Source organism: Anguilla anguilla, chromosome 12, assembly GCF_013347855.1.
Source record: "Anguilla anguilla isolate fAngAng1 chromosome 12, fAngAng1.pri, whole genome shotgun sequence".
NCBI lineage: Eukaryota > Metazoa > Chordata > Actinopteri > Anguilliformes > Anguillidae > Anguilla > Anguilla anguilla.
Genome location: NC_049212.1, coordinates 457,589 through 482,993, shown reverse-complemented (window position 1 = coordinate 482,993; position 25,405 = coordinate 457,589). Strand labels below are relative to the sequence as shown.

Below are 25,405 nucleotides of genomic sequence, written 5' to 3'. Positions count from 1 at the left end.
AATGAGGATATGATCGGGTAGTATAGGGTTATGAGGTGCGACGGTAAGATTTACCACACTGATACCATGGGACAGAACTAAATCTAAGGTATGGCCACGGTAGTGAGTACGCTCATAAACATACTGTACAAAACCAATAGAGTCCATAATAGAGGCAAAAGCTGTTCCTAGGGGGTCACCGTTTTTATCCCCATGTATGTTGAAATCACCAACAATTACGACCTTATCTGCTGAAATTGCAAGGTGTGAAAACACTCAGCTAATTCCCTTAAAGAATCAGAATAAGGCCCAGGTGGCCTGTAAACAGACACAAGAAAAAAGGACTGCCTGCTACCACTTATATTAGCTAGATCAGGCTGTGCACAGTTCGTAATAAGAACTTCAAAAGAGGAGAATGTATATCCATGCTTAGGCGCTAAACTCAATATGGACTGATAAATAGCTGCAACGCCTCCCCCTCTGCCTGATGGACGTGACATCTGAGTACTTATAAAACCCAATTCATTGACAAGATCTGCTTTTGGAGCGAGTGATCTAACATTTAATAGTCTAATTTTGAAGAATTATTCACTATATTTAGTAGCAGCATGATGTGTTTTTATGACAATGATGTTGTCCACATCAATACCACGGTTAGCTTTTCATTTAGCATAGATGCGTGGAGCAGACAGTCTCAATATAACAGATACTAGTTTTTAGTTTAAAAGTATTAGTTAAAAGGGCTATTGGATAAATACTATTTCTGTTGGCTAGCTTTGAAACGCACCTTGCAGACAAAGGCGTAGGGCCATATGTCTGGGACACATGTATAGACAAACGAGCAGGCAACACGTAGGGTTAGAAGCCTGCGGCCTGGCCGTCGCCCTGATGGAGTGTCAGGATCTGGCCTTACTAATACTAGCTAATAATACTACTAATATTATTCGATAGGACACAAGAACCTCTCCAGCTCGGGTGGAGTCTGTCTCTCTTCAGTAGGCCAGGCCTTCCCCAGAAATCAGGCCAATTATTAATAAACCCAATGTCACTAGATGAGCATCACTCTGACGGCCAGTGATTTAGCGACAATAGCCTACTGTAGACCACGTCGCTCCTACGAGCTGGAAGCGGGCCAGAGCAAACTACTTCCCGACATTTTTTTAGCCACTGCACACACCGATAAAAAGTTATTTTTGCTGACTTCCGATTGCCTCAATCGGATGTAGTTGGTGCCGACGTGGATAACAATCCTAGAGTATTTACGTTTACTTTTAGCCAGCACTTTTTAATTTGCCTCAATGCCGGTAGCTCTGGCCCCAGGAATACACTGTACTATGGTCCCTGGTGTCTCTAATCTCACGTTTCTCAAAATACTATCCCCTATGATCAGGGCTTTCTCAGTAGGTGTGTTACTGAATGGGAAATATCGGTTAGAAACGCGAGTTGGGTGGTGCTCGGCGGCCCTAGGCCGGCAACTATGTTTCTTTTGTACCATGACAAAATCATCCTGCAGCGAGGACACTGGCAGGGGAGAAACACTCGCATCTAGACTAGCATCCGGCTCGGGTAAAAGGGAGTCTAAGAAAGTCTCACTCTCCTGTATCTGATATAATGTCTGGATGCGGGTCTCTACTTCACTTACTTCAAGTAGCTTCAGTATAAGAATTACTTCAGTATAAATCAGTATACACTGATTGTATGTAAAGTATGTGTTGGAGCCATATTTCATTTAAGTTTTTATTATGTTTTTAGTCAGAGTGTTTGGAGGTTCGCTATCTGAGACATGGGCAAGTTTGAAATTTATGATTTACTCTCTGTGAATTACCATCATGGAAACTGAAATAAAAGAAAACGTAACTTTTATTTAAACAAAGGATCTAGGACTGTTTAATATTAGTGCGTTGAAAAGCCACCCTGCTGGGACGCGGTGACGACAAAGGAATCACCATAACAGTATGTAAGGTGTGGAAGTTTCTCTGAATGAGAGTAAGCTATATATAGTGCTGCTGTACACTGCTAACTTTGTTTAGTTATGCTGTAAAAAATGTTTTTTAATTATGTTGTGGCATAAAGACAATAAGAAATGAAATCAAGAAGTAATAAGGGTATCCTCTATTTAATCTCAAGAAAAGATACAATTAAAAAAAGTGGGGGGGTGGGGGTCCACTCCACCTCCAAGGTTATGGTCTTGCATTTGAGAGTTTTCAGTTTTCACAAAGATCTCCTTCTAGAATCCTATGGAAAAGGAGAAAACCATGAAAAATTGTTCCGTCAAAACAAAATGGGAAAGACTCCATCTCTAGTTTGGAGTCACAAATTTATAAAAGAACTCAGAAACTAAAATTCATAGTTGATTCACAAGAATATCAACAGTATTGATACTGAACATTGTTTAAAACCTGTTTTTTAAAACTAGCTCTATGCTAAACAGCAGAAATCATATTAGTCCATGGTGTTTTTCTCCACAGTATTTTAGTATCTTAAAATGCAACGATGCTGAGTTCAGGATTAACAGTGGCAGATCTTTGGTATTCTATAGCCTAAAACTCCTGAAAATATCCATCCATCCATTCTCTAAACCTCTTAATCGAGGTCAGGGTCACAGTGGCAAAGGGGCAAGCAGAGAAGTCCAGACGTCCCTCTCCCCAGCAACTTCCGCTAACTCATCCCCGTGGATTCCCAGGCGATCTCAGGCTAGCCTTTGGATATAATCCCTCCAGCGTGTCCTAGGTCTACCCCTGGGTCTCCTCCCCAATGGCCGAGCCTGGAATACCTCTAGAGGGAGGCGCCCAGGAGGCATGCTTATCAGATGCCTGAACCACCTCAACTGATTCCTTTCAATGCGGAGGAGCAGCGGTTCTACTTTGAGGTCCTCCTGGATAGCTGAGCTCCTCATCCTATCAAGGAGAGTAAGCCCTGCCACTGTACGAAGAAACTTCATTTTGGCTGCTTGTATTCGCGATCTCACTCTTTTGGTCACTATCCATAGCTCATGACTATAGGTGAGAATAGGGACGAAGATCGACTGGTAAATCAAGAGCTTTGCTTTTCGGCTCAGTTCCTTCTTCACCACCACCGTCCAATACAATGCTCGCATTACTGCGGCCACTGCACCTAGACGGCCATTGATCTCTGAATCCCTTTTTTCCCTCACTTGTGAATGAGACCCCAAGATACTTGAACTCCTCCACCTGGGGCAGTTGCTCCTCCTTTAATTGAAGAGGGCAAACCATCTTTTTTCGGGAGAGGACTATAGCCACAGACTTGGAGGTGCTGATCCTCATCCCGACTGCATCACATTCAGCTGCAAACAGCTCTAGTGTGCATCGAAGTTTACAGTATGATGAGGCTAAGAGAACGGCATCATCTGCAAACAGCAGAGATGCTATTCCATTGTCCCCAAACTGGACACACTCCATACCTCGGCTACGCCTTGAAATCCTGTCCATGAATACCATGAACAGGAGGGGAGACAAAGCGCACCCTTGGTGGAGTCTGACACCCACTTTGAACGAGCTTGACTTAATGCCGAGAATGCAAACACAGCTTTCACTCGGAGTATACAGGGACCGAATGGCACGCAACAGCAACCCCGGCACCCTATGCTCCCGCAGCACCTCCCACAAGATACCCCGGGGAACACGGTCATATACCTTCTCCAAATCCACAAAACACATGTAGAGTGGATAAGCAAACTCCCATGCCCCCTCAAATATCTGCAAGAGGGTAAGAAGCTGGTCTGTCGTTCCACGGCCTGAATGAAACCCGCATTGTTCATTACATTACATTACAGGCATTTGGTAGATGCTCTTATCCAGAGCGATGTACAACAAAGTGTATAACCATAACCAGGAACAAGTATGACGAAACCCCTAGAGAGAAGTACCGGTCCAAGTGCAGGGAACAACCGCATAGTTCAACTTGTTCCTCCTGAATCTGAGGTTCAACTATTGGCTGAAGCCTCCTTTCCAGCACCCTGGCATAGACTTTCCCAGGGAGGCTGAGGAGTGTTATTCCCCGATAATTGGAACATACCCTTCGGTCCCCCTTATTAAAAATGGGGACCACCACCCCGGTCTGCCACTCCAAAGGTACTGTTCCCGACTTCCAAGCGACATTGAGAATTCGTGTCAGCCAAGACACACTAACAACATCCAGAGCCTTCAACATTTCCGGACGAATCTCATCCACACCTGGTGCTCTGCCACTGAGGAGCTCTCCATCTACCCCAGTGACTTCTGCCACAGAGATGGACTCTGATCCCCCAGCTTGCCCTCCGGCTCAGCCTCCAAAAAGGAGGGCATGTCTCCTGGATTTAGGAGGTCCTTAAAGTGTTCCTTTTGACAATATCCCCAGCTGAGAACAGCCTGAACAGTGTCCCGCTTTCCCCTCCTGAGGTGCCGAATGGTTTTCCAGAACCACTTTGGGGCCTACCGAAAGTCCTTCTCTAAGACCTCTCCAAACTCCTCCTATGCCCCAGATTTTGCTTCTGCCACAGCCGCAGCTGTGACCTTTTTCGCCAGCCGGTACCTTTCTGCTGAATCAGAGGTTCCCAGAGACAACCAGGCTTGAAATGCCTCTTTCTTCAGCTTGACAGCCGCGCTCACCACTGGAGTTCACCAGCAGGTCCTTGGGTTGCCACCAGGACATGCACCGACCAGCTTTTGACCACAACCTCTAGCAGCAGCTTGCACAATAGAGGTTTTGAACAGGGTCCATTCAGACTCCATGTCCCCAACCTCCTCTGGGATACGGGAAAAGCTCTCTCGGAGCTCTGCTCCTCTCTTCACCCGAGTGTCCAAAACAAATGTTTGCAGGTCTGATGAAACAACTACAAAGTCAATCATTGACCTTTGGCCCAAGGTGTTCTGGTACCATGTACACTTATGAACATCCTTGTGTTCGAACATGGTGTTCGTTATGGACAAACCATGACTAGCACAGAAGTCCAATAACATAACACCGCTCAGGTTCAGATCAGGTTCAGAGGTTGTCACACCCCTCAAAGTTTTCCAGTCATTGCCAACGTGAGCATTGAAATCTCCCTGCCCAACGAGCATTGCACCCGACCCCTACCCTGAACCTTGCGGGTGGTGGGCCCACACAGTTGTCCCACGTAGTTTTTTTCGAGCTGGGCCCAGCTGAGATACGTGGACTGCCCGCCCACCAGGCGCTCGCCTGCGGACACCACCTCCAGGCCTGACTCCAAGGATGGGTCCCGGTAACCCTATCCCAGGCTGGGTAAACTTAGCTTTATATTTGTTTACCATAGATAGGGGTTGATTGGATCATGTTCGTCTGGGTCCTCACCCCAGACCTGTTCACCTTGGGAGACCCTACTGGGGGACATATAGAACCCCCAACGACATAGCCCCAGGGATCATAAAACCTTGCAAGCCCTTCTGCCACGACAAGGCCACAATCCAGGAAGGATCTTGAAGATATGGAAAATAAATTTATAGGCTGCCCAGTTTGTTGTTTTAGCCTGTAATGTTTTTAAAGCTCCATTAGATTACACTAAAGTCAGTCACAAATCAAAAATAGTTTCAATAGAAATAGGTATAGTGCTATATTGACTGAGTCAGGTTCTGATCATTTACATTACATTTATTTGGCATACCCTTTTATCCAAAGTGAAGTACAATAATTGCATACTGAAAGCCATTGGAGCAACTCATTTTGTAACAGTTATTCATAGCCATGAACACATTATGTCCAGTTCACACAGTAAACATTACTCTGACCTAACCTATACTAAGTCAAGCTATAGTATGTAGTATGAGGCATGACAAGCTATAACATCAAGATAATGATACAATAAGATACAATAAATGCTGGATGGAGGTACAAGCCTGCGCTACACGTGTTGAGGGCAAAACATTGGAGCTCCCATTGGAATGAATGGGGAATATCTTTTGAAGGCAAAATAAAACATCCCTGATGGCATTTTGAAACTCTATTGACTTATGTTTCATATGAAAAGCAGAAATATGGAAATATGGACATTTTACTAAATATTTTCCCAAAACTTCTGGACCAAAACAACCAAACAACAAAAACTGCTGCACATAATGAAATTTATGATCACAAAAAATGGAGCGATGAGGTTTTCTTTGGTTGTTAAATCACCTTGGATTTCTACATTCAATTCAAAGGGAAGCAAGGACTTTTACCCTCAAACGTGTGGCCTGGCCCCTCCTACCTTCTCCAGTTTCTAGTTCCTATATATGCTCTATGGCCTGGCCCCTCCTAACGTCTCCAGTTTCTAATTCCTATATAAGCTCTATGGCCTGGCCCCTCCTACCCTCTCCAGTTTCTATGTACACTCTATGGCCTGGCCCCTCCTACCCTCTCCAGTTTCTATGTACACTCTATGGCCTGGCCCCTCCTACCCTCTCCAGTTCCTATGTGCGCTCTATGACCTGGCCCCTCCTACCCTCTCCAGTTCCTATGTACACTCTATGGCCTGGCCCCTCCTACCCTCTCCAGTTCCTATGTACACTCTGTGGCCTGGGTGGCTCCGCCCCTGGTCCTCTAACCTAGCGGTACAGGTGGGGTGGCTCCACCCCTGCTCCTCTAACCTAGCGGTACAGGTGGGGTGGCTCCGCCCCTGCTCCTCTAACCTAGCGGTACAGGTGGGGTGGCTCTGCCCCTGCTCCTCTAACCTAGCGGTACAGGTGGGGTGGCTCCGCCCCTGCTCCTCTAACCTAGCGGTACAGGTGGGGTGGCTCCGCCCCTGCTCCTCTAACCTAGCGGTACAGGTGGGGTGGCTCCGCCCCTGCTCCTCTAACCTAGCGGTACAGGTGGGGTGGCTCCGCCCCTGCTCCTCTAACCTAGCGGTACAGGTGGGGTGGCTCCGCCCCTGCTCCTCTAACCTAGCGGTACAGGTGGGGTGGCTCCGTCCCTGCTCCTCTAACCTAGCGGTACAGGTGGGGTGGCTCCGCCCCTGCTCCTCTAACCTAGCGGTACAGGTGGGGTGGCTCCGCCCCTGCTCCTCTAACCTAGCGGTACAGGTGGGGTGGCTCCGCCCCTGCTCCTCTAACCTAGCGGTACAGGTGGGGTGGCTCCGCCCCTGCTCCCCTAACCTAGCGGTACAGGTGGGGTGGCTCCGTCCCTGCTCCTCTAACCTAGCGGTACAGGTGGGGTGGCTCCACCCCTGCTCCTCTAACCTAGCGGTACAGGTGGGGTGGCTCCGCCCCTGCTCCTCTAACCTAGCGGTACAGGTGGGGTGGCTCCGCCCCTGCTCCTCTAACCTAGCGGTACAGGTGGGGTGGCTTCGCCCCTGCTCTGCCCTGCTCATGCAGGCTTTCAGCCCATTGTCTTCCCGCAGCTGGGAAAGCTGCATCTCCCTGGAGATGCTTCGTGTGCTGCTGGGCTTTCTGGACACGTTGTAGGGACAGAGAATAGGCAGACTAACACACTCGTCATTAAATAACTTTTGTTTGTTTGCCATCTCTAAACTAGATTAAAAACTGTCTTTAACGCTTATGATTTGTTTGACAATAGCGCTGCTTTTTTCAAGGTTCTTTGCTTGCTTTTTCACACATTTAAATCATTATCCTATCTGCTTGTTAAGACTTTGTTCCTTCACATATATAACTTTTACCTCTTTTCAGCTCTTTTGCGATTCTTTACTTTTAAAACTTCACATTACTATTATAGGTGGTCACATCGTTTAGCTTCTACCTGTTCTGTTTGCATGCTGGGATAGGCCCCCTGCCCAGGATACAATGGATGGATGGATGGACATCGTTTTGCTGCTACATGCTCTGTTTACACGCTTCATTTTTTTCCATTAATTTAAATCATTAGTGTATCAGTGTGTTAAGACTGCATGCATCGCCTTTTTTAACCTTAAGCTAACGCACAAGCCAACACTTTAAAACTTTTATTTACTTACTCATTCTCTCATATTGCTTAATTTGCTGCTAAATAATGAATGCCTTATAAATAAATGTTACAAGTTGCTTAAACACTTTTTTCCCTACAAAGAGTTTGAACTTACACCAAGCATTCTGGACATTTTTAAACCCCACCACCTGCCACAAACACAGAACTCCGTTTACCCCTCATCACCTCAAACCCCCCAAAAGGTCAAATCAATCGATCAGTCATTTTTTGACACATATACCTTTCTCTGTTCTGCATTGCTGTAGATTAAAACATGTACAATGCACAATCATGCTATTTTATTGGGATATAGCATGTAAATCCGAAAAAAGGGAGCTCGTACAGTTTAAACTATTGCGTTTTGAATAGTCTTACTTGTACCAGCAGACTGGACCAGGCTCTTAAGAAGATCTGCCGCCACACCCTCAACAGTTCTATTAATGGTCAGGGTATCCTTCTGGCTTGATGCTATGTCTTTTGCATCTAGTGAAGAGAGTTCATTGAAGATTAGTCAGTCCATTGGTCAGAAACTAGTATCTGGATGTATACTCAAAAACATTACCCTTTCATTGTCAGTGGTATGTTTGCATTATACATTTTTCAAGTCAACAGATAAATGATCAAGTCTGTGGTAGATTTTTAAAATAGCATTTATAGGCACAACATATTGCACAGGCTAGGTATCTCATGGAAGTATGGGTATCAGTGTAAATGAAACACAGGCTGGGTGTCAGGGATTCGGGGGGGGTTGGACCCAAGCGCAGAGTAAAAAAACACAGGCGACTCCAAAAGGAAAATTCAAACAAAGACTTTACTTAATAAAAAAAACAGGGAACAAACAAAAGGGCACGAGGGGAAAAACCACAAACACAAAAAAATTCTTAAGAACTGAAAAAAACAGAACAGAACATGGGCAGGGCGGAACACAGGCAGGACAGAATACGGGCAGGCGGAACACACACAAGCAGGAACGCAGGCAGAAACACAAACAGAAGAAAAGGAACCAGCACCCGAGTCAGGGAGACAAAGGACTTAAATTGACTCAAAACCAACAAGACACAGGAAGGCACAATTAACAATCAAACCAGAACAGGGTGGGAACAATGAGGCACAAGCAGAAACAATAATAAAATAATTGAAAGCAATAATACAATTAACCAACAGGGGAACGAACAGGACACAAAACAGAAGTGAGCATCTTGTGGAAGTATGGGTGTCAGTGTAAATGTAACACAGGCTAGGCATCTCATGGAAGTATGGGTGTCAGTGTAAATGTAACACAGGCTAGGCATCTCATGGAAGTATGCGTGTCAGTGTAAATGTAACACAGGCTAGGAATCTCATGGCAGTATGGGTGTCAGTGTAAATGTAACACAAGCTGGGCATCTCATGGAAGTATGGGTGTCAGTGTAAATGTAACACAGGCTAGGCTGTGCATCTCATGGAAGTATGGGTGTCAGTATAAATGTAACACAGGCTAGGCTGAGCATCTCATGGAAGTATGGGTGTCAGTGTAAATGTAACACAGGCTGGGCAGCTCAGGATACAGGGCTTTACCTGCTGTTGGCGGTGGTGTTCTATGATGTTCTGGAACTGGACCATAACTGTCCTGAGCATCTATTTGGCACTCAGTCAGTGGAGGTGGGGTTCCAAAGCTTGGAAAAACAGCTGTTTTATGACTACAAAGTTTAAAACACACCTAAAATTACAGCCCTATGAACTACTTCTAAGTATTTTACCCAGTGTTATGTAAAAAGTATGGGGACATATCCATTTCATGTAAAACCCAAATTAGTTTTTTTTTTTTACATTTCTTGAGGGAGGTTCCCTACCCTACACTTTCAATATGAAATTCTTTTTAAGTATTTGTTCAGTGCACCAAAAAACATTATTCACACCAAATCTCTCTTTGCCATGACGTGTACCTCTGATTGTGTTGCAAAACTGTCACATGTGGCTCTTACCTTCCTTCTGTCTCTTTAATGAGCTGCAATGAAAAAATCTGAGTTTAAATATAAAACCATTAACTGAATAAATTCTGTATTTCCAAACTCAAACCAAGTTGTTTTATGATGGAATGTTTTCCAACACCACATACCGGTTTATGCTCCTGAATGCTTCTGGCTTCAGCCTGTAACTGGTCAATACGCTCTTTAGCTGTCTTTTCAGTCTCATAGTGCCGCTGCCGTTCCTGGGACATGAGAAGTGGAATATTGAAAGGCAAGCAATTAACAGTTTTTCAGTCCTTGTTGCACAGGACTCAGCTGTAGGTGCTGCCTTAGAGAGGAAACTCCCAAACTCTCAGTATTATATGCAAATCAAAGTAAATTGCGGTACACTACTCAGCATAATTTTATTTATTGAAGCACTTGCATAATGATAGCAGCACCTTCGGGCTGCAAAAGACAAAAGCCAGGTTATCAGGTTAAGCAGAGGTGTAGCTAACAATGATCTATTAACATGGTGCTCATCTGAATTCAGGGCCATTTCTCAAAGCATCTCAAAATGAAGTGCATAATAAACATGGCTCAATGGTCAAATTTGAATTCATTTTTTCAATGTTTACATTGAAGAAGCAGGAGAAGAAGCATTCCGCAGGGAATAATGGGTTTTTCTCAGTGTTTCAGACAGAAGACACCAGTGTCCCTTCATGACTCTAAGGATAAGACACCAGTGTCCCTTCATGACTCTAAGGATAAGACACCAGTGTCCCTTCATGACTCTAAGGATAAGACACCAGTGTCCCTTCATGACTCTAAGGATAAGATACCAGTGTCCCTTCATGACTCTAAGGATAAGACACCAGTGTCCCTTCATGACTCTAAGGATAAGACACCAGTGTCCCTTCATGACTCTAAGGATAAGACACCAGTGTCCCTTCATGACTCTAAGGATAAGACACCAGTGTCCCTTCATGACTCTAAGGATAAGACACCAGTGTCCCTTGATCACTCTAAGGATAAGACACCAGTGTCCCTTGATCACTCTTAAGGATTTCTTATCTTTGGCAGCCTGAAGGCTCAGTTGGACAAAATGTTGCTGCAAACTTTGTGCAAGTGTTTCAAGAAACTGAATTTAGCAGGGTTTTTTTTTTTGCTTTAGGCAGCTTTTCAACCACAGAGTATTTTCTCACATAATGGAAACCAAAGCTGGAGTTCACATTTCGGTCAAATAAGCAGTAAAGCAGGAATAGGAGGTAAATCAGGAAAAAATATGCAAATTGAAAGGATGAATCAAGTACAAATATAGAAGTGTGAGTACTGAAAAGCACAACAATAAAAAATTTTATAAAATTAACCTGAAAAGGGATTACTAATACATTCTCCGAAATGTGTTACATTGTACGTGTAGTATTCCAACAGATACATACCTGAGCCAGCTGTTCCTCCAGGTGAGCCCTCTGTTCTCTACTAATGCGTCTGGTCTCTTCTAAGTCCCTCTGTAGCCTCAGCTGCTCTATCCTACAGCAACACACATTTTCATCACCAGCACAACCATGGAAAACTGGCACCGGGCTGTTCATTTCTCATCCAACATAAGTGTGAAGTTGCATAGATGTGCAAACCTATTAGAGTGTCTGACTCTATCTTTGGGAGTTCTGAAGTTGAAAAATTCCCAATTGTTGTGACACATTTTACTAGTGTACACTGCATATCGACTGTGAATCGGTACGATGTTTGTTTTAAGTAACCTGATTTCTGCCTCTTCCATAAGCTTCTGGTGCTGAGCTTGCTTCTTTCTCTCTGTTTCAGCTGCACTCTGTGCCTCTCTTATTTCCCTGGAGGAACATTTTCACATTCAGAGGTGGTTTGGCCAATATCGTTTCAGCAGGTATTGTGCACTTTCTTCTGTAACCACTAGGGGGAATTAAAGCATTTAATGATGGTGCGCTACATGAACAGGTATAATCTACGATCACCTAGCTTGTCGTCTGTCACAAGGCTTTGTTCTCATGGTTAACTTGCTGCTTAACAAATTAGTCCATGGAGGGAGGAAAGCTGATGAAATAAAAAATGAATGGATATAAATAAATGTACTGTTTTCAATTAGGTTTAAATCTGGTGTCCAAATGTTCATAATACAGTATTATAGACATATCATGTTCTTTAGGAAATGGCTCACTTTTACAGAACCATTATTTTAAAACAAGGCCTAAACAAATATCAAAAATATTTGTATGCTTTTAAATTCCATCTAATACCTTCTTATAAAACAATGGAGAGCCATGTTCAGAATACCAATGTTTTTCAAAAACAATTAGGCTAACCAAAATAAATACTGCATTTGTCCAGGTGAATCTTAAGAAATTTGATATTGAACAAAAAAAATGTAATTGCATCTATACTGACCTTGAGTTGGATCCAGAACAGGAAAACATTGTACCTTGTCTTGCGTTAATTTACTGAACAAATCTTCATAAAAAAAAATGTTTATGATGTTCTGTAACTGGGCCACTGAAAGCTTGTGTCCTTGAGATCTTGTCACCTCTGTCATCTCAGAGCTCTGTCCACAACAAGATTCAGGACGAGCTTTATACTTCATATATTGCACTGTTCTTTGCACAAAAGTCAGTAGATTACCTTACAACTATCAATAATGTGCCGTGTGTATACATGTGTATTAATGTTAAATGATCTTATGCACTACATGCATGTGTTAGTGGACCTTGAAATGTTATATCTTCTTGCAAGCAGATAATGAGAATTTTAAAACCATGCTCATCAATGCGAGTTGGCTTTGTGTGTGCCTATTCAGCTTGTCATTTTTAAGAGCACTTAATTGTACAGCGATACCAGCTTTCAGCCTGCCTCCGCCCCCTCACAATTTGAAAATAGGCAAATTGGGGTCGAAAGTGAGAGCACAGAGGGAAGGGGGAAAGGGGGGGGGGGGCGCGGCCACAGAACCTGTGGGTAACGCATCATAGGCACGTGGGGCGGGGCCAGCGAGGGGAAAAGAAACCTATTTCGCTTCAGAACTCAAAAAATGTGATTTTGCGTTTATTACCCCTTTAATATGCTTAAAAAACTTTTGTTCCTCCTTCAACCCCCCTCTTCAGAGAGCAACTATTAACATAAAACATTAATTACAATTATATGTACTTATTACACATAATTCAGCTCAAATAAATGTTCTAGTGACACAGTGTCCATCCGATCCAGTCCACCTTCAACTTGAATATTATAAAGATATAACATATCTTGCTATTGGGCCCCATGTGTCAGTAAAATCTTGTTTACTTTGTAATGCTTAATAGGTTTTTGCACCTCTGATGATAAACTAGCAATTTCTGGACTGATCACTGTCTTTTCAGTTAGTGTACCACATGATGTAAACATCTTTGTGTTGTTTTTACAATTTTAGTTTAAGTTTAATCAGAAGGAATCCAGCAAATCTGGGCTGGACTGATAATGTTCAGGTAAAATGATCTAGTGATCAGTACTGAGCCATTAAAGCGCATGGGAGAGAGTATGCACCAGAGTACTGAGCCATTAAAGCGCATGGGAGGGAGTATGCACCGGAGTACTGAGCCATTAAAGCAGATGAGAGGGAGTATGCACCAGAGTACTGAGCCATTAAAGCGCATGAGAGGGAGTATGCACCAGAGTACTGAGCCATTAAAGCGGATGGGAGAGAGTATGCACCAGAGTACTGAGCCATTAAAGCACATGAGAGGGAGTATGCACCAGAGTACTGAGCCATTAAAGCGCATGAGAGGGATTATGCATCAGAGTACTGAGCCATTAAAGCGCATGAGAGGGAGTATGCACCAGAGTACTGAGCCATTAAAGCGCATGGGAGGGAGTATGCACCGGAGTACTGAGCCATTAAAGCAGATGAGAGGGAGTATGCACCAGAGTACTGAGCCATTAAAGCGCATGAGAGGGAGTATGCACCAGAGTACTGAGCCATTAAAGCGGATGGGAGAGAGTATGCACCAGAGTACTGAGCCATTAAAGCACATGAGAGGGAGTATGCACCAGAGTACTGAGCCATTAAAGCGCATGAGAGGGATTATGCATCAGAGTACTGAGCCATTAAAGCGCATGAGAGGGAGTATGCACCAGAGTACTGAGCCATTAAAGCGCATGAGAGGGAGTATGCACCAGAGTACTGAGCCATTAAAGCGCATGAGAAGGAGTGTGCACCAGAGTACTGAGCCATTAAAGCGCATGAGAGGGAGTATGCACCAGAGTACTGAGCCATTAAAGCGCATGAGAGGGAGTATACACCAGAGTACTGAGCCATTAAAGCGCATGGGAGGGAGTATGCACCAGAGTACTGAGCCATTAAAGCGGATGAGAGAGAGTATGCACCAGAGTACTGAGCCATTAAAGCACATGGGAGAGAGTATGCACCAGAGTACTGAGCCATTAAAGCGCATGAGAGGGAGTATGCACCAGAGTACTGAGCCATTAAAGCGCATGAGAGGGAGTATGCACCAGAGTACTGAGCCATTAAAGCGCATGAGAGGGAGTATGCACCAGAGTACTGAGCCATTAAAGTGCATGAGAGGGAGTATGCGCCAGAGTACTGAGCCATTAAAGCGGATGGGAGAGAGTATGCACCAGAGTACTGAGCCATTAAAGCGGATGGGAGAGAGTATGCACCAGAGTACTGAGCCATTAAAGCGCATGGGAGAGAGTATGCACCAGAGTACTGAGCCATTAAAGCGGATGGGAGAGAGTATGCACCAGAGTACCGAGCCATTAAAGCGCATGAGAGGGAGTATGCACCAGAGTACTGAGCCATTAAAGCGCATGAGAGGGAGTATGCACCAGAGTACTGAGCCATTAAAGCGCATGGGAGAGAGTATGCACCAGAGTACCGAGCCATTAAAGCGCATGAGAGGGAGTATGCACCAGAGTACTGAGCCATTAAAGCGCATGAGAGGGAGTATGCACCAGAGTACTGAGCCATTAAAGCGCATGAGAGGGAGTATGCACCGGAGTACTGAGCCATTAAAGCGCATGAGAGGGAGTATGCACCAGAGACTCACAATGATCTAGCGATCACTACTGAGCCATTAAAGCGCATGAGAGGGAGTATGCACCAGAGTACTGAGCCATTAAAGCGCATGGGAGAGAGTATGCACCAGAGTACTGAGCCATTAAAGCGCATGGGAGAGAGTATGCACCAGAGTACTGAGCCATTAAAGCACATGAGAGGGAGTATGCACCAGAGTACTGAGCCATTAAAGCACATGAGAGGGAGTATGCACCAGGGTACTGAGCCATTAAAGCGCATGGGAGAGAGTATGCACCAGAGTACTGAGCCATTAAAGCGCATGAGAGGGAGTATGCACCAGAGTACTGAGCCATTAAAGCGCATGAGAGGGAGTATGCACCAGAGTACTGAGCCATTAAAGCGCATGAGAGGGAGTATGCACCAGAGACTCACAATGATCTAGCGATCAGTTCTGAGCCATTAGAGCACATGGGAGGGAGTATGTGCCAGAGACTCACGGTGCTGCAGCCCTGGAAGTGCTCCCTCAGGAGCACCAGAAACGCAAAGGCAAACGCTGGAAGACACTTGTACAGGGGGCTGTCCAGTCCAATAATGTACTGATCCCAAACATACAGCAGGGCAGGCAGGTCCAAGTAACCTGGGAAGGAGTCTGGGTTTCACTAAAGTCTGCATTCGTTCAGCTGAAAGTTAGTTCATTATGACAAATGATGTATATGTGATCTATTACTGTATGACTGATGTTTCAGTTTTTTGTTGCAGTGCAGAACTATGTTCCTCATAGCTTTTAGTGAAATCAGAAAACAGCAAACTTTTTCTGTGGTTTCAACCATAGTCTGACACCAATGACTTAAACAGGAAACCTGTCTCGTCTGACAATTTCCTGTTTGCCCATGCATTAGTGGAAGAAACTTCATACTTGATAATCAAGGCAACACATCCCTTAATTGTGCTGTAAATCAGATTTGCAACTATTTTGCTATGTTTTGTGTTTCTAAAGCAAAACTAGACTAACTATGACTAACTATGTGTTGTCAAAGTGCTTCTTTTATACTTGCACTAGTTCCATTCCTTACCAACAAAAAAGACTTGAATGATAGGCTGCAGGATCTCCTTCACACCTTTAAGCAGCGGGTCTTTTATCTGACCATCTGCAGAGAAAATAAGAGCTTTATATCACTGTTGCACCAACAATTATGAGACTAAAATGTTTTTGACACATAGAGAAATAATTTAGAGATGATGAGACAAGGCTCAGAGAAAATTAAGAAATTGTAATAAAATCACAGCTTATTTATGCATTGTAAATTCATAGTATAACAATAGCTCCTTGAGTATTTAGGTATAGTATATACAAACAGGTTCACTGTAATGTTGTACAACCTTTTGGTGAATTCACCCTCCTTATTACACATGCAAGCTCTTTGTCTTTTTGGTTAAGCATTGAAGCAACTTCCTCAAAAGTATCACCACTTTCAGTTCCGGAACATGTCTGTGAAAGAACAATAAAACCATGCTCCAGCAGTGACAGTCACATGGTGACCTATAAAACACCCCACAACTAAATAAGGCTCTTCTCTACGTGACAGCTTTTGTGTGACCAAGCCACTGAAGTCTTACTGACATCCACCACCCTCCTATTTCTGACATCCACCACCCTCTTATTACTGACATCCACCACCCTCCTATTACTGACATCCACCACCCTCCTATTACTGACATCCACCACATATCCAACACCAACTGGCTTTCCCGGTTTCATTACCCCAGGACGAGAATTCATGAAAGTGAGATACTGCTGCACCAGTAGAGTGGCCACCGAGTGTGCAGAGGTGGAGGGAGAGGAGCGGGCCAGCGCCACCTCCAGCAGAGGCACCAGCAACAGGCAGTCAGCCTCTGGAAGCGCACTCTTCAGCTGCTGAACTCGGTGGTAGTAGGAGAGGACCTTTTTCATCACTTTAATGGCTACTGGAGTACATAAAAATGAAACATAGTGATTACAAAAAGTATAGTGATTGTGTAGTGTGTGTGTGCGCGTGCATGTGTGTGTATGTGTTCGTGTGTGTGTATGTTTTCTTATAAAGTGTGGGGGATAGGGGCAGAATTACACAAAGTATTAAGCACAGGGAGTACATTTTCATTGTGGAGTCTTGGAAATATTATTTATTTGGCTTTCCGTCTGATCTGTTGGATGTGATTAGGTGCTCTGTGCAGGCAGGTCAAGTTCTTCCACACTATTCTCAACAAAACCATTTCTATATGGACCTCACTGTGTGCTGGGGGCATTGTCATGCTGAAACAGGAAAGGGCCTTCTCCAAACTGTTGGGGAAGCACAGAATAATCTTGAATGTGATTGTATGTTGTAGAATTAAGATTTTCCTTCACTGGAACTAAGCAGCCTAGCCCAAACCAAGAAAATAGCCCCGGACCAAGGGGTGTCCAGATACTTTTGGTCATATAGTGTACATCTGTAGACAGCTTATGATAAACTATACATGGGAAGGCACTCACACTCATTGTTGCTGAGATTGTGGAACATGGGTCCTGTGGAAAAAAGTGAGTCACACTGCAGGCAAATGTCCAAGTCTCGTTTGGACCTTTCCTGGTTCACAGAGGCAGCCATCAAGTAATCCAGCTGGGCTGAAATGACACCAGTGAATGTTCATAGTCTATGCGGCATCTATTAATGTTCCCCTCCCCTCTGTAATAATATCTGTGACAAGTTTTACATGTTTTTAATCACCTTTGGTATTGGAGAGATACAGTTTCCAGGCTACCTCCCTGAGTTCCATGGGTAAAGGGTGGTTGAAAAGAATGGTCAGCTTGCTCTTCATGTCTGGCCACTTGTTTAAAAGATAAACCTGAAGCAAGTAAGGTTCCAAATTATTTTGGTGTCCTACACTGTGAAAAGGAAACAGCTTGTCAGCCTGAAGGACCAATCAAAATTCAGAACCAAGAGGGGAGTACTTAGTAAAACACACAGCTCCCATGTTCTTTGATTCTGGGCTGACTGAAGACAATCCTTCTGGGTTAGGCCATAAAAATGAGCTCCAGCAGTATCTAACATTTCTTTTTGTAGCCCCTACTTAAGAATGTACTGCTCATATGTATAGTCTGTGCATGATGATGTAATTATGATGTCACTGTTTTGTACCCTAATTACACCCTCCTTCCTTCATGATGAATGTTTGCCTTCTGAAATCCTCCCATAAAACAGTAAAGATCTTCAAACAAATATAGAACTAACTATGCCACTAAAAGTTAAAGCAATGCCATTTATGAATGTGTTACTGCCCCCAGCGTTTTAAACATGCACTTCAAGTATCTGTAGGACAGTCTGGAGGGTCTGCTCAGTTAGTAGTTTTATTTATTTTTATTTTTTGTAAAGCGCCCTGGGATGTACGCATGAAGAGCGCTATATAAGAGCTAATTGTATGTATTGTATTATAGTAGTTATGAATACATGCAATTTTAAAATAGAAAAGTCAATGCACCATGCCGTTCCGGGCATGACTCTGGAAAAGGTCTGTCTTTGATGGAACAGTGTGTCTCTCCTGCATCTCGGTGGCCACATGGTAGCTCAAAGCATCTTCCAGGACTGCAGAGATGTGAGCAACTACATCCGCATGGGGCCTTCCTGGAAAAGAGGTCAACATGTTAACTGGGGCCCCCAATGATCCACCCAACAATGGGTGAAATTTATGGACATGCTAAAACTGCTTCCTTGAAACATTAAATTATTAAAGAAAATTTGAAAATGACTGTTGTGTGAGAAATAAAAGACAGAAAATGTCCATTATTTGAGTCAAACAACTCCTTAAATGTAAGCATTCACACTTGTAGAAAACTAAAAAGTATCATAGCCTACAATATGTATCACTTAATATCTACATACAATTCATTCATGGATGGCCGGATCACTTCAGTCTTCAAATTTAATTAGGGGGAAATTGCATACGCTTCTAGCTACAAAGAAGAGGATTTGATGCCGCATATTACCGTTAATATCTTGGGAAACAAGCTATTGTAACATCCAGTAAACCAGAGAGCAAAGTATTGTCCAGTGGTTCAAATAGAAAGAATAGCCATCCTGTTCACAAAAATGAAAATAAAAAAAGCTAAAAGAGAAGCGGGGTTTTCAGGAGGAGTGCCCTAGTGAGAACAGGGGCCCGCGTGGGAGCTGCTCTTTTAGGCTGCTCTTACCAGCGCATGCCGCTTTGGCAGCTCTCTCCACCAGCAGGGCCTTCTCAGCTTCGCAGAGATCAGAGAACATGCTCACAGAGCTCTCTGCAAGCTGCTGCCGCAGCACCTCAAACAGCTCGGCAGTGAAGCATTTCCACTCCTCAAACACAGAAAAGGACAATATGCAACACTTTTGCATCTGGAGCAATTAAAGTTGAATATGAAATACATGGGAAAATGAGGAATGGACTTAAAATACTACTAGCAGCCGAGTAATTGTATGGCTTTGATCGCGTGCAATAATTCTACTGTTATGGTAAGACTGGTGAGCACACTGCGCTTAATTTGATATTTACTCACAATTAGCACACAGTAAAACCTTTGTACCATTAAGTATGGACCATGTACCATTATCCAAGACAAATGCATATTTTACAGGCTACTCTTTACAAGATTACAAGGATACCTCTGCGCATTGTTCTCTTACATCTCTTGGTCACAGCACCAAGAACAAAGTAACTTTTTTCAATTAAAAAGAAGAGCAAACCCTCTGAAATACAGTCTAGTCTCTCTTGCCTAAGAAGCAGTAATAATAAGTTCTGTGTCTTAGGGCAATAAAGGGACTACGAAGAGGTCTATACCCTGTTCACGAAGATTACATCTAGAGACCGTGCCGGACAGGTAAAGTCATCACTTAAAAAGATAAATGCAGATGGCTTAACTACTCAAACATCAAGACTAGCGCCAGTCTACACTCTACAGCCCTACACTGTTAAACAACTTGTGTAGTGTAATTTTCAACGCAGCCCCGAGTGTAGTTAAGGACAAAATAACACGAGCGGTCTCTTTGTTAAAAATCGATATATCATTAGTGAATAAACAACTGAAAAATGATTTAGGGTTTGGAATAACTACGCTTTTAATTTAGCATACCTTTGAATTCTCAACTGCTTCTTTTGCTTTTGTTAACCAGTGCGGAGTTGAGAATGCTGCGTCCATTGCTTTACCATTATGGTTTAGCTTTGTGAAACAGAGTATCCTAGAGATGCTGGTAACTAACGACTCGAGGAAACAATCATTTTCCTGATGGTTGTTCAGTTTCACCTGCAGTTTGAATTGTGAAATAAAATACTTCATTACGAATTTAATTACACTTGCATTAGCCTTTCAATCTATAAAACTGATGGAGTGAAGGGCAAGCAAATTCAACTTCTGTCTTTTATCGGACTCGCAGAGAATGTCTCGTGACATTGTGGTATATTGTGCGTACAATAGCAAAAAGCTAACTTCCAGTCTGTGTGTGTGCGTGAGAGGAGACGAGACGATGGGTTGGTGATAAGCGTCCCATGCTGTTGATTTTACAACGTGTCTCCGGAAAACAAGTAGTTTTAAACCTCACAAAATGATTCACGGATATATATTGCTTACTGGTATGTATTGATTTATGTTTAATACGTAGAATACCACTGAGTAATAATTTTGATAGAAATGAAAATATGGTTTAATGATATATACGTAGGCGGTTCATTTTATGATCAACATTAGACGTACACTTAACAAAAAATATTTTTGCTAAAAAAGTTTCAGCGGTGCCATTTACGCACAGCTGAAACAAGTAATACATACTCACCGTGGGTTTTAAGATTTCTTAGAACATGTTTCTGAAGGAATGATCCTTAAGCGTTACAAGATAGCCTTACTTACAAGTAGTGTCTATGATGCGGTAGTTTGAACGTTTTAAAAAAAAAAATAAAAGCAGAATGTTACAACTTTTAAAATAATGCGCAGCATTAAAACTAATAAATCAGTATGTGACCATTTATAGGCAAATAGCCACAATGCACCGCTCTCCATTTCAACTGATTATGGAGTTAAGGAATGTATGAATGATGAAAGTATGTAAAAACATTAAACTAATGGGTATGATTATGTTAGCTCTACATAAGTAAGTAATCTCGAAAAGGGGAAATGTGTATCATACGTACTATCTTGGTCTTTGAACAGGGCTCATGGGCAAACATGGAACTCAGTTAACAATAAATAAATTTTTTTTTTTTTTTTTTAGCCCAGATGCTTACCTTTTTGTATTAGCTATCCTCATAGAACAGGTACCAAAGTAATGTACAAGCTACAGAAACAACCTGTACAGACCTAGGAATAGAACTGTAAAATTGTTATTTTAATAGATGACAGAAGAGTGGTATACCCTCACGAGGTTTGTGTTAATTTACATGCAGTATGAAGTAAGGTAGACAATAAAATTTTCACAAAACTCTTAACACATAACAACTCATAAACAACACTTGACTTTTCAGCTTTCCAATTTTTTTTTTTTGTTTTTTTTTTTTTTTTTGATGAAATTGAACTTTTAAATTGAACTTTCATTCTATCCACTATTTTTGGCTGGACTGCAACAGCGGGGCCAGCCCTTCAAACGCAAATGTCTGTGACTGACTGAGTGAGTGACTAAATAAGTGATGAAGTTACACCATTGGTCAGCCGAATTATGAAGTCACACCATTGGTCAGCCGGATCACGTATGTTAGGTCCAGCCATATACTAGGTTTTAACCTGGTCTTGTTCCTCTGAATTATAGTGATAGTGAACTACATTTTTATATAGCAGCTTTCACAATCTAAGCGTGTCTTACAGTGAATACTGAAACTCACCTCAGTCACTACCAATGTGTTACACTCACATAGACATCGCCTAAGCTTCAGTTAATGGGAAGTGTAAACTTAAAAGCACGCTGTTCCAAAAATTCTTCATTTTAACGGATGCCATAATTTGACCCAATGTGGACTTTGAACCTAACCTGTTTATTTCCTTTAACCATTTTCTAACTGCATTCAATATTATGTGTGATTTATGAATTCCAGTAATATGTGCCACTGCTGGTTTCAACATATTCATGAAACCTGTCAGGCATTTTCAAATGAAAGATGACAACCTATTTGGACAAACTATCATTGAGTCTCAAGAGGGGTAAGTTACTTGAAACCAGAACTATTCTCAATAATCTCGAATAGTGGGATTACATTATAAACTATGGTTACGTGTGTGAATTCTGCTAGTGGTTAATACATTTTCAGTGAACAGAAAAATTTTAGAAACCTTTGTTTAACACGTGCAGCCAACTGACCAGATATGGAAATCATTTTGATGTTCTCTGTGTGTTCATAGGGTATTGGTTGCTTCACCTAGTTCAACAGTCCAACTGCTGCATTGCACTATGGAGAAGGAAAATTGCACTGAAGTGTACATCACAGGTAGTAACATCCACACCAATCAACTGCTAAAAATAATGTGCATTTAGAGGAGGCACTTGAGCTTGAGATTCCCTGGAACATTGAAATTTATTGAAAATTATGCTTATTCTATCTCTTTCAGAAAATGTGAGAAAGGGTTTGAAACCAATTGTATCAGCAGCTAAAAAAACTGATGAACATCAGCACATGGTAAGTTCAATGTTTTTCAAGTATTTGAAATGTAACAGAAATAATTTATCATTCAACATTCTGGATCAGGGTGAGAGAATCAAAGATCTGAAACTGAGCTCGGCATTTAAGGAAACAGACATGTGATTTTATGGGGGGTATACATGATTCATACTTCCAGGGAAAGGTCATGCATCTTATGAAGCTTACCATTAGAGCCATCATTGTGTGAACTTCATGAATGGGTGCCCATTCTGAAGGTTGTCGAGCTCTTTGTGCAAGGGCTACGCTGTTGAACCTGTCAGTGCCACATGTTTCTAGGTCAGACTACTTTCTTTAGGAGCCTTCCTTCCTCTCAGAAGTTCCTGTGACAGACCACAGTTACCCGCATCTCTGACAGCAGATGCTCTCAGTCTGTGTCTATCTGTGCTGTACCTGAAGCAGAGTCCTGCCTAACGGTCTGGGTCTGTGTCTCTGTGCCATGCCTGAAGCAGAGTCCTGCCTAACGCTCTCAGTCTCTGTCTCTCTGTGCTATATCTGAAGCAGAGTCCTGCCTAACGCTCTGGGTCTGTGTCTCTCTGTGCTGTACCTGAAGCAGAGTCCTGCCTAACTCTCTCAGTCTCTGTCTCTCTGTGCTGTATCTGAAGCAGAGTCCTGCCTAACGCTCTGGGTCTGTGTCTCTCTGTGCTGTACCTGAAGCAGAGTCCTGCCTAACGCTCTGGGTCTGTGTCTCTCTGTGCTGTACCTGAAGCAGAGTCCTGCCTAATGCTCTCAGTCTCTGTCTCTCTGTGCTATATCTGAAGCAGAGTCCTGCCTAACGCTCTGGGTCTGTGTCTCTCTGTGCTGTACTTGAAGCAGAGTCCTGCCTAACGCTCTGGGTCTGTGTCTCTCTGTGCTGTATCTGAAGCAGAGTCCTGCCTAACGCTCTGGGTCTGTGTCTCTCTGTGCTGTACCTGAAGCAGAGTCCTGCCTAACGCTCTCAGTCTCTGTCTCTCTGTGCTGTATCTGAAGCAGAGTCCTGCCTGACGCTCTGGGTCTGTGTCTCTGTGCCGTACCTGAAGCAGAGTCCTGCCTAACGCTCTGGGTCTGTGTCTCTGTGCCGTACCTGAAGCAGAGTCCTGCCTAATGCTCTGGGTCTGTGTCTCTGTGCCGTACCTGAAGCAGAGTCCTGCCTAACACTCTGGGTCTGTGTCTCTCTGTGCTGTATCTGAAGCAGAGTTCTTCAAGGCTGTTTTACAGTGCCATGAAAAACTTTTTGCCCCCTTCCTGATTTCTTCTATTATTGCATATTTGTCACAATGGTGGTTTCAAAATGTAATATTAGACAAAGGGAACCCGAGTAAACACAATTTTATGACTTATGTCATTTATTTAATGAAAAAACCTTTTCAAACACCCTTATCACCCATGTGAAAAAGTAGTTGCCCCCTTACACTTAGAACTGGTTGCACCACCTTTAGCAGCAGTAACTGCAACCAAACAGAACTTTTACATTGCTGTGGAGGAATTGTAGCCCTCTCTTCTTTGTAGGACTGCTTTAATTCAAACAAATTGAAGGTTTTCAAGTATGAACTGCTCATTTCACATCCTGCCACAGCATCTCTATTGGCTCCAAGGCAACACTTTGACTAGACCACTCAAAAACTTAAATTTTCTTTCTTTTCAGCCATTCAGATGTGGGCTTGCTTTTGTGTTTTGGATCATTGTCTTGCAGCATAACCCAGTTACACTTCAGCTTCAGTTCACAGGCATTCTTCTTGAGAATTTTCTGGTACACAGCAGAATTCATGGTTCCTTCAATAATAGCAAGTCGTCCAGGTCCCGAGTCAGCAAAGCCTCCCCAGACCATCACACTACCACCACCATGTTTGACAGTAAACATTTTTACTGTGAAATGCTGTACTTGCTTTATACTAGACACCTTTGACTCATCTGCATTGATGTTTCTCTTGATTAGCAATGGTTTCCACTTTGCTACTCTCCCATGAATCCCATTTTTGGCCAGTCTCTTTCTTATAGTGGAGTCATGAACACTGACCTTATCTGAGGCTAGAGAGGCTTGCCGTTCTTTACATGTTCTTCTGGGATGTTTTGTGACTTCCTGGATGAGTTGTTGCTGTGCCCTTGGAAATATTTTGGCAGGCCGGCCACTCCTGGAAGATTCACCATTGTTCTTCTTTCCTGACTGATATATTTCAACAACATTATTTCTCATGAAATTTCCATTGATCATGGAAAAGTGTGCTTGTAGAAAGTTTGTGGTGACTACTTCACTCTGATAGTAAGGTTCAATATGAAAGGGGTTTAGATTCAAAATGGCTGGCTGTGGTCAAGCCTGGCTCTGTTCAATCAGCTGAATCAAATTATCGATTAAATTTGGTTGATAGAGTAACTAAGGGGGTAATTACTTTTTCACATGGCTGACATGGGTGTTTGATAACTTTTTCATTAAACAAATTAAATAATAATTTTAAAAAATTGTTATGTGTTTACTCAGTTTCCCTTTTACTCAAATTACAATTTGTCTAAAGATCAGAAACCATTCAGTGTGACACATATGCAACAATAGAGGAAATCAGGAAGGGGGCAGATACTTTTTCACAGCACTGTATACGTAACATAACATAATTAAAGCCGCAAGTGGCGTTGGGAGGGGTCCAAGCGTTGGCACTATTGCGCTCCCTATGGAGCGATTTTAAAAGTTTTGTCCTCATGATCATATACCTATACATCACCCAACATATCTACTGAATATCATGATGATTGTACAAAGTATTGATGAGTTATGGCCAATTTTGTGCTAAGAGGCGCTGTCGGAATACTTAGTTGCGTCGCCATGGATGTGTCCTAGCCGCTTGCCGTAAAGGCCTTTACTATGTCGTAACACTTAGATGGCCCGGCGTGTATGTAGAGCTGCAGCGCTTCTGCGCCACAATTAAAAAAGGCGTGAGAC

The 25,405-nt window shown here is 43.0% G+C and overlaps 2 protein-coding genes across 3 annotated transcripts in view; one reads left to right on the top strand and one right to left on the bottom strand.

The window, feature by feature from the left end:
- Window positions 1–2,079: 2,079 nt before the first annotated feature.
- Window positions 2,080–20,249, bottom strand: LOC118209772. 2 transcript variants are annotated; one of them, XM_035385391.1, is made up of 18 exons: window positions 19,949–20,249; window positions 19,037–19,175; window positions 18,328–18,470; window positions 17,577–17,694; window positions 17,345–17,473; window positions 16,598–16,797; window positions 16,216–16,324; window positions 15,909–15,983; window positions 15,333–15,472; window positions 12,219–12,372; window positions 11,789–11,867; window positions 11,561–11,647; window positions 11,240–11,330; window positions 9,968–10,060; window positions 9,834–9,856; window positions 9,427–9,524; window positions 8,245–8,352; window positions 2,080–2,214 (listed from the first exon to the last, which is right to left on the bottom strand). In XM_035385391.1, exons 1-18 carry the CDS (start codon window positions 20,150–20,152, stop codon window positions 2,207–2,209), a joined length of 1,998 nt encoding a protein of 665 aa, XP_035241282.1. In that variant the 5' UTR covers window positions 20,153–20,249; the 3' UTR covers window positions 2,080–2,206. The 2 variants fall into 2 exon arrangements, with proteins under 2 accessions (XP_035241282.1, XP_035241280.1); XM_035385389.1 differs by having other exon boundaries at window positions 16,598–16,800; window positions 19,949–20,248.
- A 42-nt stretch (window positions 20,250–20,291) lies between these two features.
- LOC118209771 (integrin alpha-E-like) overlaps window positions 20,292–25,405 on the top strand; it is a 34,128-nt gene continuing 29,014 nt past the window's right edge. Inside the window, exons 1-4 of the mRNA XM_035385388.1 lie at window positions 20,292–20,445; window positions 21,895–22,000; window positions 22,199–22,284; window positions 22,406–22,473. Of these exons, the coding sequence (XP_035241279.1) occupies window positions 20,418–20,445; window positions 21,895–22,000; window positions 22,199–22,284; window positions 22,406–22,473 (288 nt within the window). The 5' untranslated portion in view covers window positions 20,292–20,417. The remainder of the gene's footprint in view (window positions 20,446–21,894; window positions 22,001–22,198; window positions 22,285–22,405; window positions 22,474–25,405) is intronic.

What these genes read in the sequence shown, in the direction of transcription:
- LOC118209772 (XM_035385389.1), bottom strand. Translation starts at nt 20,152, where the DNA reads ATGAAGTATTTTATTTCACAATTCAAACTGCAGGTGAAACTGAACAAC. An exon ending in GTCATGCCCGGAACGGCATG is followed by an intron (nt 17,695 to 18,327) that starts GTGCATTGACTT and finishes TACTTGCTTCAG; the next exon opens with GTTTATCTTTTAAACAAGTG. An exon ending in GCATTCAGGAGCATAAACCG is followed by an intron (nt 9,857 to 9,967) that starts GTATGTGGTGTT and finishes TTTTCATTGCAG; the next exon opens with CTCATTAAAGAGACAGAAGG.